Source organism: Neoarius graeffei, chromosome 19, assembly GCF_027579695.1.
Source record: "Neoarius graeffei isolate fNeoGra1 chromosome 19, fNeoGra1.pri, whole genome shotgun sequence".
Lineage (NCBI taxonomy): Eukaryota > Metazoa > Chordata > Actinopteri > Siluriformes > Ariidae > Neoarius > Neoarius graeffei.
Genome location: NC_083587.1, coordinates 51,558,377 through 51,574,256, shown reverse-complemented (window position 1 = coordinate 51,574,256; position 15,880 = coordinate 51,558,377). Strand labels below are relative to the sequence as shown.

General features: G+C 41.1%; 1 protein-coding gene across 1 annotated transcript; it reads left to right on the top strand.

Moving 5' to 3' along the window:
• The first annotated feature begins 3,144 nt into the window (after positions 1–3,144).
• Positions 3,145–12,793, top strand: LOC132867364 (coiled-coil domain-containing protein 127-like). The gene is made up of 3 exons (XM_060900235.1): positions 3,145–3,229; positions 7,796–7,922; positions 11,275–12,793. Exons 2-3 carry the CDS (start codon positions 7,805–7,807, stop codon positions 11,958–11,960), a joined length of 804 nt encoding a protein of 267 aa, XP_060756218.1. The 5' UTR covers positions 3,145–3,229; positions 7,796–7,804; the 3' UTR covers positions 11,961–12,793.
• Positions 12,794–15,880: the final 3,087 nt, after the last annotated feature.

Here is a 15,880-nt window from a genome sequence, read left to right as displayed (position 1 = left end):
GCCCACAACACCCTGCAGTCATCGGCCACCAAGCTGTCGCCATTCCAGTGCCAATTCGGGTTCCAGCCACCTCTGTTCCCGGACCAGGAGGAGGACGCGGGGGTGCCCTCGGTCAACCAATATGTGAGACGGTGTCGCAAGACCTGGAGCAAGGTCAGGAAGACCCTCATACAGACCTCCAGAACCAACCAGACTCAGGCCAACCGCCATAGAAGACCTGCACACACTTTCCGCCCTGGGCAGCGGGTTTGGCTGTCCACTAAGGACCTTCCGCTGCGGGTGGAGAACCGCAAGCTTGCTCCTCGCTACATTGGCCCCTTCAAGGTGGTGCGCAGGGTGAACCCTGTCTCCTACCGGCTCCAGTTGCCCCGGACTCTGAGGATCAACCCCACTTTCCATGTTTCCCTGTTGCGGCCTGTACTGACGTCTACGTATGCCCCTGCCCCTAGGAACCCCCCACCCCCCCGCATCTTCCAGGGGCAGACTGTGTTCACTGTGCATCGCCTGCTTGACTCCCGCCGGGTCCGCGGCGGGTTGCAATATCTGGTGGACTGGGAGGGCTATGGTCCTGAGGAGCGCTGCTGGGTTCCTGCTCGGGATGTCCTGGATAAAGAACTGTGTCGGGACTTCCATTCGGCCCATCCGGATCGCCCTGGGAACGTCAGGAGACGCTCCTAGAGGGGGGGGTCCTGTTAGGACTTGGACTGTTTTGGCATCTAGAGGCCGCTGTTATTTCCTTTTCGTGTCATATTTATTTTGGCCTCTAGAGGCCGCCACTGTTCCTGTGTTTTGTGGGTTTTTTTGTTAATTGCCTGTTAGTCCTAATTATCTTCACCTGTGTCCTTAATTAGTTTGTGTATTTATACCCCTGAGTTCAGTCCTCTTGTCACGGAGTCTTTGTGCTGTTATGTTTATCTCCAGTTTCCTTTGTACTGTGTTTTGTGGATCTTCTGAGCTTTTGCATTTTTGCCTTTTTCTTTTTGAATTATACTCTTTGTTTTTGTTTTTTTTGTTTTGCCTTGGATTGTATATAGTGTACATAGTATAAATAAACCTTTTGTTACTTTTTCTACTTCCGCCTCACGCCTCTGCATTTGAGTCATTCCCCTGGTGGCCTAGTGGGGGTTTGCTGGATCATCACACCAACGAACCAGGTTCGAATCCCAGCAAAACCCTAACAGTTATTGGTTAAAATCAACAAAATCGTCACTTCCAGGGAAGCCGGGCTTCTCTGGGACTAAACGAGACAGTGGGAGGGACAAGAAGCCAGGCTGATAAAGGATTATTGGAGGTAGTGTTTCAAAGACATGAGGAGGGCGGTACTTCGGCGAGGAACACAGAAGAATGATCAGTCAGTCCCTATCAGATGTCGAGAAAGTGTAGTCGTGTACCAAAGTGCTGTCCGAATTTCCTTTCATATAAACGTTTCTTCTCATTGATGTCTCTGTACATTACTCTGTAAATAAATGTAAATATTACTCGTTGTGCTCTGTTAACTTTCATCCATTCTATCAGTTTGATCATTCGTGAATTCACTCGTTTATTTCATTTGCAGTTCAATCTGGTTGTAGGCTAGCTTGAGCCTTATTGGGATCTGCAGTGCTAGCTGCTAACAGAAATTGGTGAAGTCTCTGGAAAGCACAACCAGCTGGTATGACAGGGTCACAGACCATTTTCTGTAAAAGGAGCAGAGGGCAGAATTTGTGTATAAATAGTGTTCATGAATCTGAAGTGTGTATATTGTTCAGTAATGTTAAGAGAATGGTGGGCTCTGTGTTATAGGTTATACCTGGGTATAATATTCAAGGTTCTGTGTGTTGCATAGCCTACCTGGTTATGAATTTCCAGACTGTGTTGCAGAAGATGTTCAAGGATGTGTTGCACAGCTGGGTGTTGTGTTAAAGACTCTGTGTTGCATATCAGGGTATGATGTTCAAGGCTCTTCGTTGAATAGCCAGTGATTTTTGGATGTTTGATATTTTTGATTAAGGATATGAGGCACTAGCCTGGCAAGCCAGACTATAACATGAAATGTACAAGCAAAAATACTTTCTGCCACTAGGTAGGGTTGTCTAGTTCACTGTGCTAATGGGGCACACTTTTCTATGCTTTGATATCCGGCCTACAGGTTTTACGATGAATGCGTAAAATGGGCTTCCCATTTTAAAACCAGCAGCCGCCACTGGTAAGGATAATATCTCACACTTGGAAATGTTCAGTTTAAGGCCTGAGGCATTAGAGAGATGCTCAACCAGAGTTAAGGCATGAGATAGTTGATTTTTGTCTTGCAGGAATAAAATATTGTCATCTGCCAGTTGCCTCTGTCAAAAAAAGTTATCCCCTTAAACTCTACATCAGGGGTGTCAAACCTGATCCATAAAGGGCCTTGTGGCTGCAGGTTTTCATTCCAGCCATGCAGCAGCACACCTGACTTGGCTCATTCAATCAACTGAACTGTCTTCACACAGTCAAATACTTGCAGCCACACCCACCCTTGATTAAAGGTTGATTGAATAAGCCAAATCAGGGTGCTGCTGCATGGCTGGAATGAAAACCTGCAGCCACACGGCCCTTTATGGATCAGGTTTGACACCCCTGGCTTATTCAATCAACTGACACCCCCACCCTTTAATCAAGGGTGGGTGTGGCTGCAAGTATTTGACTGTGTGAAGACAGTTCAGTTGATTGAATGAGCCAAGTCAGGTGTGCTGCTGCATGGCTGGAATGAAAACCTGCAGCCACAAGGCCCTTTATGGATCAGGTTTGACACCCCTGCTCTACATCATGAACTACGCACTTCTCTGACCGGCAAAAATAATAAGAAGGAAATTCTGCAGGTGAACTTCTATATTTATAAACACAACTGAGGCTCATCATCGGACTGTACCAATGCGCTCCGTAACACGGGGGAGTCCAAAGACAAAGTATTACCACTGCATTATCAAGAGAAATTAATTTGAGCAAGTTTAAACGAATAATAGAGTGAAATAAATTTAATTACACATGTAGAATGTTAATAAAAAAGTTGTTTAATATCAATCAAAAATACAACATTTGAAATATCAAATTCCCCCCCCACACACACACACCTCCCTCCCACCCCCATGACAAGATAAACAAGTTTGTTTGACGTTGGTTGCGTAACTAACGTTCACAGCGTATCTTTGCCCGGCGCCGAGAGCACCTTAGAGAAGAAACAGTTTGTGAGTGTTTAGTGCTTTTTCTCAAGGTAAGTAAAATAGGTGTTGGTTGAAAAAAAAAAAAGCTTAATTTATTACCAAGTTATAAATGATTGAAGTAAAATGTTTTGTATTTAAGTCAAATGTGCAGACAGTCACTGTTGACCTGAAGAGAAAATTTGCATTAGCTTAGCATTGTATAGAAATTACTTGGTGTAACCTGGAGTCTAGTTTTGTAAGAATGTTTTTGTTTACTGTCTGAGTAAAGCCTGTATTTACTGTGTGTTTACAATGCCATATGCGGTCGGTTTGAGCAAAAATGCACCCAAAGTATAATATTTACACTACCGTTCAAAAGTTTGGGGTCACCCAGACAATTTTGTGTTTTCCATGAAAAGTCACAGTTTTATTTACCACCATAAGTTGTAAAATGAATAGAAAATATAGTCAAGACATTTTTCTGGCCATTTTGAGCATTTAATCGACCCCACAAATGTGATGCTCCAGAAACTCAATCTGCTCAAAGGAAGGTCAGTTTTATAGCTTCTCTAAAGAGCTCAACTGTTTTCAGCTGTGCTAACATGATTGTACAAGGGTTTTCTAATCATCCATTAGCCTTCTGAGGCAATGAGCAAACACATTGTACCATTAGAACACTGGAGTGAGAGTTGCTGGAAATGGGCCTCTATACACCTATGGAGATATTGCACCAAAAACCAGACATTTGCAGCTAGAATAGTCATTTACCACATTAGCAATGTATAGAGTGGATTTCTGATTAGTTTAAAGTGATCTTCATTGAAAAGAACAGTGCTTTTCTTTCAAAAATAAGGACATTTCAAAGTGACCCCAAACTTTTGAACGGTAGTGTAGGAACCACAGTGTTGCATACATGTCAACCTTTGGTTCCCCATGCCCTTTAACCTGTACTTTTCCCTTACATGCACCCATGAGCCCTTATACACGAGAAAAAATTCCAATATATAAACCAAAGCACTGATTGTTTTATTCCACACTATACACTCCTATTGTAATCGACATATTTATCACACTGCATCAAGTTAAAGGGATCAAATGAGCATGTACTGAATAAAAAGAAATTTTAGATCCCAGAGAAAACAACTGAATTAAAAAGGACTATGTGTATGTACAGTCAAGTAAACAATTATCTACTAAAGAGAATGACTGACTGAACTATAAACTTAATTATTTAAGATACATTGTATCAGTAATACCAGAATTATTGATGTAAATTTTGCAAATAAAATGTATTAATCTTAAATAGTTCATAAAAACTCCACAAAGTTCTATTTGACAAGGGTTGACATCACCTAGAATATTACATTCCACCAGAGAAAATTACTTGAAATATAACAGCAGTGGGGCGGCACGGTGGTGTTCAGGGCTCTACATTAACTTTTGAAACCACTTGTCCTGTCGGGCAAGTTGACAGGAAATTTACTTGTCCGAATGTGATTTTGACTTGTCTGAAGAAATGTTTGAGGAAAAAAACCACAAATAAACTATTTGTAATCCAACAATCTTTATTGCATTTGTTTCCGAATTCACAACGTATGCATAATATCTATGAATCAAAAGTAATCAATACTTGATATACTGAGGCAAAAGTTCAAAAATATAGTAAAACAGACTGATTGATACCATAATTCACCAATTATTCAGGCTTCCCGCGGTCCTTAAAAAGTCTTAAATACAACTTTCGGTTTTCAAGGCCTAAAAACGTCTTAAATTGTTTGGAATGACTGGAATTTTCGAAAGGGAGGTATTAAATTTAATATTGGACCGAATGAGTGAAATGTCTCCATCCGGTTTTTTTTTTTTAACCGTAATTTTAAAAGTGACCAGCGTACCTTTTGGGGCAGCATTGGTTCTGTGCGTTCTGTAGATCAAGTACTAACGTTAGGAGGCTACTGGAGGAAGTGTGGTGTGGTGTGGTGGTTGTGAAGACTGAGAGATACGCAGGTAGTTTGCGCGGGTGCTAGAAAACGTTGATAATTATGGGAAGATGTCTGTTTAATGACAAGTGGTTGGGGGATGATTAATACCCCCAAAATAAGGAGAAGAATCGTTTGCGATAAAAAGCGTTGGTTCGCACAAATGTGTTTAAAGACGATAACGCAGAGCTGGGAACACGGCGGACTGGGAAACTGGTTTTTCACGGACACGAGGTGCCCGCGTGTGTGTGTGTTACACTACGTTCAGACTGCAACCTGAAACGACCCATATCCGATTTGTTGTGAAATCCGATTTTTTTGTTGTTTTTGTTGTTGTTCCGGGCGGCACGGTGGTGTAGTGGTTAGCGCTATCGCCTCACATCAAGAAGGTCCTGGGTTCGAGCCCCAGGGCTGGCGAGGGCCTTTCTGTGTGGAGTTTGCATGTTCTCCCCGTGTCCGCGTGGGTTTCCTCCGGGTGCTCCGGTTTCCCCCACAGTCCAAAGACATGCAGGTTAGGTTAACTGGTGACTCTAAATTGACCGTAGGTGTGAATGTGAGTGTGAATGGTTGTCTGTGTCTATGTGTCAGCCCTGTGATGACCTGGCGACTTGTCCAGGGTGTACCCCGCCTTTCGCCCGTAGTCAGCTGGGATAGGCTCCAGCTTGCCTGCGACCCTGTAGAACAGGATAAAGCGGCTAGAGATGATGAGATGAGATGAGGTTATGAAAGGTGACAGTTGTTTTTTTGTGTTTAATGTAACGCTCTGATGATTGTATGACTGCATAAACAGGTTTATGCTGTTACCTGCTATAATGCAGAAGATACTCGAGAACTTCCTCAGCCGGCTGTATACTGTACGACACTCAGACTGATTTTGCTGTCGGACACAAAATGACACATCATCAAAGATAATCTTTGGGGATTGAAATAATGCCGGCTAAGGTTGTTCAGCTGGTTCTACTTGCCGTTTATTGTTTTCGTTTTTGAAATGATTCATGGTGTGTTCTCCAGTAAACACCACTCTTCTCCTTGCTGCTACAGTAGTTCTGCAGCCCAAAACACACGACTTTGCTTCAGCTGTTTGCATGTCTAACAGTTGCCATTGATGCACCCTGTTGTTCACCAATTGGGTGCATTCTTCTTAAAGTTAGTAAAAAAAACTATTGCAGAAAACAGTTTTAAGTTGTTGGATTTATCATTTTTTTTGCCATGGTACAGTCTTAATTTTTCCATTTAGAGGTCTTGAAAAGGTCTTAAAAGTATTTAAATTTGTACTTGAAAAATGGGCAGATACCCTGTTCCATTGTGTCCTATTTCGCCATATCAAATACCCAAAATGCATCATATTATTCATATTTAAGTGAATAATCAATTCAGTCATCATAACTTGGCATTTTTAACCCAAGCAATCAAAAAGAGGAAATTTATTCAATATTTTCACTCCTCTGTGAAGGAGGGGCTTTAATTCTTCATGATGGAGTTATTTTATATGGAAATCAAGTTAACGAAAGCATGTGAATTGTAATAAAAAAAAAAATTTCCACAGTGCAGGCCAGATAAAGCAAGATACTATCTTTATTCTTATTCTACATGACAAAAGAAACATTGAGTGTTAGGTAAATGCAAAAAAAATAGTAAAATTAGAACATTTATTTTTTGACCATAATGTCCCAAATGAGAGACCGGTTTCTGAGACGGACCCAGCTCCTCATCACAGTTAATTTTAATTCGCAGATATGCAGTTAATGTGTCTGCAGCCATATTTTTTCTGTCCTCAGTATGAATTTTCCTAACCAATGAAAAAGCCCTCTCACTATCTGCATTGCTATGTGGGAGGCACAGCAAAGCAGTAAAAAGCTGTTTCAGCATTGGAAACCTGGCAACACCCAGAGCAGGTTTTACATCGAACACCTTTCCCCAATATACATCTATTATTTTCCTGGTCAATAAAAGAAAATCAGAGCACGGCAAACATGTAGATGTTGTTAAATTGCTTCCATCCCCTACTACACATTTTAGAGACAGGTTACCAACGGTCGTTACCACCATTACTCTTCATTCAATACTTTTCCAGTTTACTGACGACTGATGGTAGTAACGAGTGTTGGTCATCTGTGTCTACATATAATGTCTATCAGCAATTAAAATGTTTAGGGAAGCGAAACCAGAAATCACCGGTTAACTACAGTTGCCGTTGTGGTTTTACAGTTGCAACTATAAAACCACATAAAGCGAAAATAGTTCCGTTTCATTGGGCATATGGGCATATGTGTTTGAAAAAATAAATGGTGGATGCTAAGAAAATTTTCTCTGAGTAACGGAAAAAATCTCCGATACAAAACGTAATTTTCCCGTATGAAAATCAGTGTATGCCGTATTGGCCAAAAAATTGCATTTTCCCATACAAAATATGGGGAAACCGTATAACTTGGCATGTATGGTGTTGTGCTTCAGTGCATAATGCTATAACATTCAGACCTGATATGCTGTTTTGCCCCAGCAGGTGTAATTTATCAACCAGTGAATCAAAGTGAAACATTATGAACCCTGATGGGGACAACTGAGCAAACTGTGTGCATGATCTGAAATGCATTTTTTTTTTAAATGTATTAAGAATCTTCAGAGTACCAGTGTCACAGTTTGACTGACTTTTAATTGCAGATTATCTCCATGGACAACCTGAATGATCCTCCTGGATGGAATATAAGGCCAGTGCCACGTGAGGGTTCTGATGGAGGGAAATGGAACTACGCTCTGTTAGTCCCCATGCTCGGCCTTGCGGCTTTTCGTGAGTATCTTAGTAAAAGAATCCTTCTATGATCATGCAAAAGTTTGTTACTGGCATTGCAGTGGCATGGCCCATGCTTGTACAAACCTCATTTCCAGAAAAGTTTCTAAAATGCAATAAAAACAAAAATTTGTGATTTTATTAATTCACGTGAACCTTTATTTAACTGGCAAAAGTTTTGCAATAGTTTTACTGACCGACTTAATTGTATTTTGGAAATATAAAACAAAGTTAGAATTTGATGCCTGCAACACACTTTAAAAAAAAAAAAACATGGAACACAGGCATTATTACTATTGTGTTACATCACTTTTTAATCGTATGGGATCTAATTGTTGTAGTTTTGCAATTGGAATTTTTGTCCATTCTTGCTTGATACAAGACTTCAACTGCTCAACAGTCCATGGCTACCGTTGTCTGATTCTCCTCATCATGATGCGCCATACATTAGGAGACAGATCTGGACTGGCAGCAGGCCAGTCAAGCGCACGCACTCTGCGTCTACGAAGCCACGCTATTGTAGCCTATGCAGAATGAGGTCTAGGATTGTCCTGCTCAAATAAGCATGGACTTCCCAGGAAGAGACGTTGCCTTGATGGCAACATATGTCTCTCTAAAATCCCAATATACGCCTCTGCATAAATGGTACCTTCGCACATATGCAACTTACTCATGCCACAGGCATTGATCCCCCCTCCAAAAAAAAAATCATCACAGATGATGGCTTTTGCACCTTTCTCTGATAACAAACTGGATGGTCTTGTTCACCTTTGGCGGTTGAGAACTCGATGTCTGGTTTTCCCAAAAACAAACTGAAATGTAGACTCATCTGACCACAGCACATGCTTTCACTGTCTTTCGGTCCATCTGATATGAGTTCAGACCCAGAGAAATCTGGGTCATTTCTGCGTAGAATTGATGACTGGCTTCCTCTTTGCGTAATACAGTTTCAGGTTACATTTCTGGGTGTAGCGGCAGACTCTGTTCAGTGACAACAGTTTTCTGAAGTACTCCCAAGCCCATGTGGCTATATTTGTCACGTTAGCATGATGGTTTCTCAGGCAGTACCATGTGAGGGCTCGAAGGTCACGCACATTCAACAGTAGTTTCTGACCTTGCCCTTTACGCACTGAGCTGTCTCCGAATTCCCTGAATCTTTGTAGATTTTGAAAGACCTAAATTCTCTACAATCTTATGTTGAGAAATGTTCTTTTTGGACTTGACGAACAATTTTCTCATGAATTTTGGCACTAAGGAGTGAGCCATGACCCATCCTTGCTTGCAAATACTGAGCCTTTAGTGCATGCTCCTTTTACACCCAGTCATGATACCCTCAGCTGTTACCAGTTAACCTGCTTATTGTGGAATCTTCCAGAATAGCGTTACTTGAATATCCTATAAACTTTCCAGTCTTATTTTGCCTCTGTCCCAACTTTTTTTTTTTGAGTGTGCTACAGGCATCAAATTCTAACTTTGTTCATATTTACAAAATAAAATTAAGTTCATCAGTAAAACTATTGAAAATCTTTTCTTTGTACTTTTGTCAGTTAAATAAAGGTTCACGTGACTTAACAAATCGCAGATTTTTCTTTTTATTGCATTTTGGAAAATATCTCATCTTTTCTGGAAATGGGGTTTGTATAAAATCTACTGAAGACATATAAGATTTCAAAAAAAGTTTCTTTCGTCATTAGATAAGTTTCTGTACTTGAACAGGTCATGCCATTTTATAATCAACCAAACTGGAAATGCATTTTCACCTTCTTTCACTTTCCCGAAGACTAACTTGGGCAGACCAACCCCAAACCACACCCTTTCATAACTCGGATGAGTCAGCCATCATATGGAGAGGATTTTGTGCCGGAGAGAAAAGAGTGACGCACAATACACAGACGGTATTGCTTTTCACGTTTGACATGAGAACTTGTCAAACTGAAAAGCACAGTCTTCTTTGTGTGATACCACTTTGTCTTCGGTGAAAGACAGTTAGCAGGGAATGTTTTCTTTTTTTAAGAATTAAATACTGACTTTATTACATTATTATAATACATTTACTTCGAATGCAAGTCAGCATTTAATTCACTTTCATCACTGTATTGCAGTAGTGCCACACTGAAATGCAACCATTTATCCAATCATAGCCATAAGCTTTAGTCAGCAGCATGTTTGTTATCAAAGAAGGGGAGAAGGGCTTTTCATCTTTATATCTCTAAAACTATTGTTTTATTCAGTATTTTTGATGGGGAGGAACACATCAACCACTTGTGAAGCAAAAGAAGTAATCCACTGGTTTTAAATATACGTTATGTCCTTATTTCTCTTTGCTCTTGTCATATATATGTTATTTACCAGCTGGGAGGTCCGTATGGTGAAATACCGTGACTGAGGTCTTGAAAGTACTGAGTGAGGCCCTCTGGGCCGAGGTCAGTAGTCAAGGCCGAGGTCACGGTATTTCACCATACGGACCGACCTTAAGCTGGTAAATAATATATTTATTTTTTTCTTTACCAAATTCTAACAGAAAACGAGGCCGCCCGAATGGGAAAACCGAGCCGAGCCGCCATTTTGAATCTTCGTTCATGGCTGTAATGCAAATTGCTTTCTCCTCACTATACAAGTGCACTACCATGACAGGAAAAAAAACTACGTTTTGCTGCCTATGTAGTCCCCTATTTATACAAATAGGAGTCATTCAGGATTCAGCCATGTTTTTGCTCGGCGTTAGCAAGTTATAGGTTTTTAGCTTTCTCCTGAAATGTTTTCGTTTATTTCTTCTTCCTCAGGGTAGTAAAACTCGCTTTCACTGTGAACACTGTCGTTATCGCTATCCATGCTGTAAAATTAATGCTGTTTTGAATCCTCGTTCACGGCTGTAATGCAAATGGCTTCCTCCTCAGTATACAAGTGCACTTTCATGGCAGGAAAAAAACTACATTTTGCCACCTATGTAGTCCCCTATTTATACAAATAAGAGTCATTCAGGATTCAGCCATGTTTTTGCTCGGCGTTAGCAAATTACAGGTTTTTAGCTTTCTCCTGAAATGTTCTTTTATTTCATCTTCATCAGGGTAGTAAAACTCACTTTTGCTGTGAACACTGTCGTTATCACTGTCCATGCTGTAAAATTAATGCTATTCTCCTGAGAAATGCGAAAATAAATGTTGACAAAAATTGCTACGATGTTTGCTGTTGTGAACGAGCGAGTTGCCAGAGGTCTGTAACTGGGGTCCGTGCCGTAGGATACCGACCCGCTCGCCAGCCAATCAGAGCGCAGGATGTGGACCGCAAAAAAAAAAAATTTAACTTAATCCTTCTTATAAAAAGTTGCATATTAACTTCTTCATCCTGTCAGGTTGGATCTGGAAACGTGAGTCGCAGAGGCAGATCCAAGAAGTTAAAATCCGGTTTGAGGGGCAAGTGCCTGCCATCGCCAAAGACCTGGAGCTCAAGTATAAAGATACGCTGATGGAGAACCGACGCACAACTACCCTCCTGGAGCAAGAGGTAGAGAAAGCGCATGACCAGGTGGAGCACTACAAGAAGGCCATGGCCTCTCACAGCCAACATCTCATGGAGGAGCGTAAGCAGCTGCAGAAGGAACGTGAAGAGCTAGAGGACAAGAAGAAGCGTGCCCTGCAGACTGGAACAGCTGGACTGCTGCTTTATGAAGCTCTGCAACAGGAGCAGGAATGGCAGCAGGGAGCCCAGGTTTTGCTAAATGAACTGGAGCACCAGCTGGTGGAGAGGCAGAGTGCCTTCTGCAGCCTGCTGCTGCCCAAGGAACGCAGGATGGTGATCGAGAGAAATCTGCTGGTCAGAGTGGCCAGGGACCCAGCGGGGGTGGAATTGGGCCTGGAGAATGACATCAAGGACATTTTTAAAAATGATAGGCACTGCGCACAGATGTTGAGTATGGACAAGAGGAAAAATGGGCAGCTGATGTGGCTGTATCTTAAATACTGGAGGCTGCAGGTTACACTGCAGAAACACAAGAGAGCAGAGGGCAGGTTGAAAGGGTCACTGTCTGATGTCAAGTGACCTTAGAAGGACATTTAGAAAATTATAATGCTTGTTTTGAACCCCCGGATCTGCCGATAGTGTGGGGAAGTTCTCATGGTTTGCACTCCTGCATATAGATATATGTAGACTGACAAAGTAAAAGAAACAATGGTGGCACCATGTTGCTGGTATCCACTTGTCCCCTTATAGTGAAGCATCTCTTCAAATCAATCCAAAGTTCTGCTAACGCATCACCTTTATCCTGTGATGAAACCTTCATCCACGATGACCCCATCTCCGTCTACAGAGCACGAGGACTCGCTGAAAGGTTGATAAAAAGCAAAATGATATAAATCATATGCTATGGCCATTTCAAGCCACTCAGACACCTTAGGGAGCTCTTGGACTGGCACATACCTCTGTCACACTGCGCTCTATTCCACCATCACCACACCATCATCAAAACACTATCTGAGGGAAAACCTTTTGGAAGAACAGTCATCATCATTCTGGTACATTTCCAGAGACTTGTAGAATCTATAATATGGTGCATCGAGGGTGTTTTGGTGGCTTATCATGACCCAACACCTTACTGAGTCTCCTTTAATTCGTCACCCATCTGTATGTTTCTTTAACTTTGTCTAGTCAAGCATATTAATGATGTTTTGGGGGATGGGACTACTAAACCTACTGACAATCATTTGAAAATAATAAAATAATGCTGCTTCTCTGAGTGCATAGTGCCTTTTCTGTTATTCAGCATGAAATTATAGTTGTTTTACGTATTTGTTTTTTATTCCTACTGATGTAAAATCATCCCTATAATGATAATCTTTAAAAATATATAAATAAATAACTTTCATTCCAAATAAGTGGTCTGGGGTGGTTTGTTTGTTTGTTTGTTTGAGTAAATTTTTTAACTTTGATTTTATTCTCTCTCTCTTTCTCTGACAGTTTATACACACTTGCTTTCTCAAACGTGACACTCTTCATACTGCAGCATTATATAGAAGTTATATTTATGTATGGGATTACCCTATTATGACAGTTAAATGGTATTGTTTTCTATAATAAAATACAACGTAATATCACAAACAAATAATAAGACTCAAAAATCCTTTTGGATGAAGAGAGATTTAAAATATTTTATTACCAAATAACACTGGGGGGGCGGCACGGTGGTGTAGTGGTTAGCGCTGTCGCCTCACAGCAAGAAGGTCTGGTTTCGAGCCCCGTGGCCGGCGAGGGCCTTTCTGTGCGGAGTTTGCATGTTCTCCCCGTGTCCGCGTGGGTTTCCTCCGGGTGCTCCGGTTTCCCCCACAGTCCAAAGACATGCAGGTTAGGTTAACTGGTGACTCTAAATTGACCGTAGGTGTGAATGTGAGTGTGAATGGTTGTCTGTGTCTATGTGTCAGCCCTGTGATGACCTGACGACTTGTCCAGGGTGTACCCCGCCTTTCGCCCGTAGTCAGCTGGGATAGGCTCCAGCTCGCCTGTGACCCTGTAGAACAGGATAAAGCAGCTACAGATAATGAGATGAGATGATGAAAGGTGACAGTTGTTTTTTTGTGTTTAATGTAACACACTGATGATTGTATGACTGCATAAACAGGTTTATGCTTTTACCTGCTATAATACAGAAGATACTCGAGAACTTCCTCAGCCAGCTGTATACTGTACGACACTCAGACTGATTTTGCTGTCGGACACAAAATGACACATCATCAAAGAATCTTTGGGGATTGAAATAATGCCGGCTAAGGTTGTTCAGCTGGTTCTACTTGCCGTTTATTATTTTCGTTTTTGAAATGATTCATGGTGTTTATTCCAATAAACACCAGTCTTCTCCTTGTTGCTACAGTAGTTCTGCAGCCCAAAACGCACGACTTTGCTTCAGCTGTTTGCATGTCTAACAGTTGCCATTGATGCACCCTGTTGTTCACCAATTGGGTGCATTCTTCTTAAAGTTAGTAAAAAAAAAAACTATTGCAGAAAACAGTTTTAAGTTGTCGTATTTATCATTTTCTTTGCCATGGTACAGGCTTAATTTTTCCATTTAGAGGTCTTGAAAAGGTCTTAAAAGTCTTTAAATTTGTACTTGAAAAATGTGCAGATACCCTGTTCCATTGTGTCCTATTGTCCTATTTCGCCATATCAAATACCCAAAATGCATCATATTATTCATATTTAAGTGAATAATCAATTCAGTCATCATAACTTGGCATTTTTAACCCAAGCAATCAAAAAGAGGAAATGTATTCAATATTTTCACTCATCTGTGAAGGAGGGGCTTTAATTCTTGATGTAGTTATTTTATATGGAAATCAATTTTACAAAAGCATTTGAATTGTAATAAAAAAAAAAAAAGTGTTCCACAGTGGAGGCCAGATAAAGCAAGATACTATCTTTATTCTTATTCAACATGACAAAAGAAACATTGAGTGTTAGGTAAATGCAAAAAAAAATAGTAAAATTAGAAAATTTATTTTTTTTGACCATAATGTCCCAAATGAGAGACCGGTTTCTGAGACGGACCCAGCTTCTCATCACAGTTCATTTTAATTCGCAGATATGCAGTTAATGTGTCTGCAGCCATATTTTTTTCTGTACTCAGTATGAACTGTCCACCAATCACAGGCTCCCGTGCTGCAATGGCGGTATGTTGAGAAATATTTAGAAAATAAAAATGATATAATTACGAAATATATGAAATCATCAAAAACAATTAAAAATCGTAATATATACTGTTTAGAGGTAAGGAAAATTTTTTGGTGATATCATTTAATATTAATCGAATTGTGATATAAAAGTTCCAAGTTTGACACCTGCCTGCTTCAACCGCGCTGCTGGCACACGATGCCCTTGACCCTCATCAGCCTTAAGGCCAATTTATGCTGACAACGCAGTCCTCGCAGACGGTGTCGCAGACAGTGTCTGCGTAGCCCCCCCCACCTTCGCAGACGCTCTGCGCGCACCTCCCAAAAATTGTGACCACCGCAGAAGCCTCGCAGACAAGAGGGCTCTGATTGGTCCACTCTACATCTGCTGTACATGCACTTCCGCTTCCCTACTTTCCCGGTTTGTTTTGTTTTCACAACCGGCATTTTTAAAAACACAAGCGAAGATGGAGCAGCACGAAGAGCGGTTGATCGAGGAAGTGAGGAAGTACCTACATCTATACGACTCCAGTTCTAGTCATTATAAGTAACCGGAGGATAAACACTCCACTAACCACACCCACCAACTACTCCTAGCGACTTCGCGCCCCCTTGCGTTGTGCCGGTGAATAACATCGCGCACGCCTATTATCCCTGCTCAACGATAAATTACAACTGTCTGCGAAAAGCTGTCTGCGAAAGCCGTGTCGCACAAGCATGCAGAGGCCTTTAGCCAATTGGTATAATTACGTCATTACATGGACCCCTCTGAGCCGAGCTTTTCCAGTACACTCGAACACGCGCATACTTCGATGAATTATAACCAAAAACAAGGAAATTTGAATGATTTCCTCAAAATATTTTTGTACTTTTATATATTGTCGTGCTGATGAATCAAACTTTTTAATGCATTTCCCGTGAAACGAGACGAGCTACTTTAGACTGGTTCCCTGCTCTCTTAGCACCTGTGTTGCTTAGGTTGCCAACACTAACTTTTGTCGTCCGATCAGACGATTACCATTAAAGTTTTACTCGTCCTTGCACAGACTTTAGTCATCTGGGACGATCGGGCATGAGGTTTTTCGAGCATTGGAAAGAGAAAAAGAACACGTGGATGAGAAAGAAAAAGAAAAAGACAGTTTCAACTGGAGAAATTGAGATTGGAAAGAGAGAGAAGAAAAAGAGAGACAAGTACAGTTTGAATGAGAGAAATGGAAAAAGAGAATGGCACTGGAAAGAGAGGAAAAGGAAAGAGAGAGAATGGTGATGGAAAGAGAAAAACTGGAGAACAATAGAGTTAGC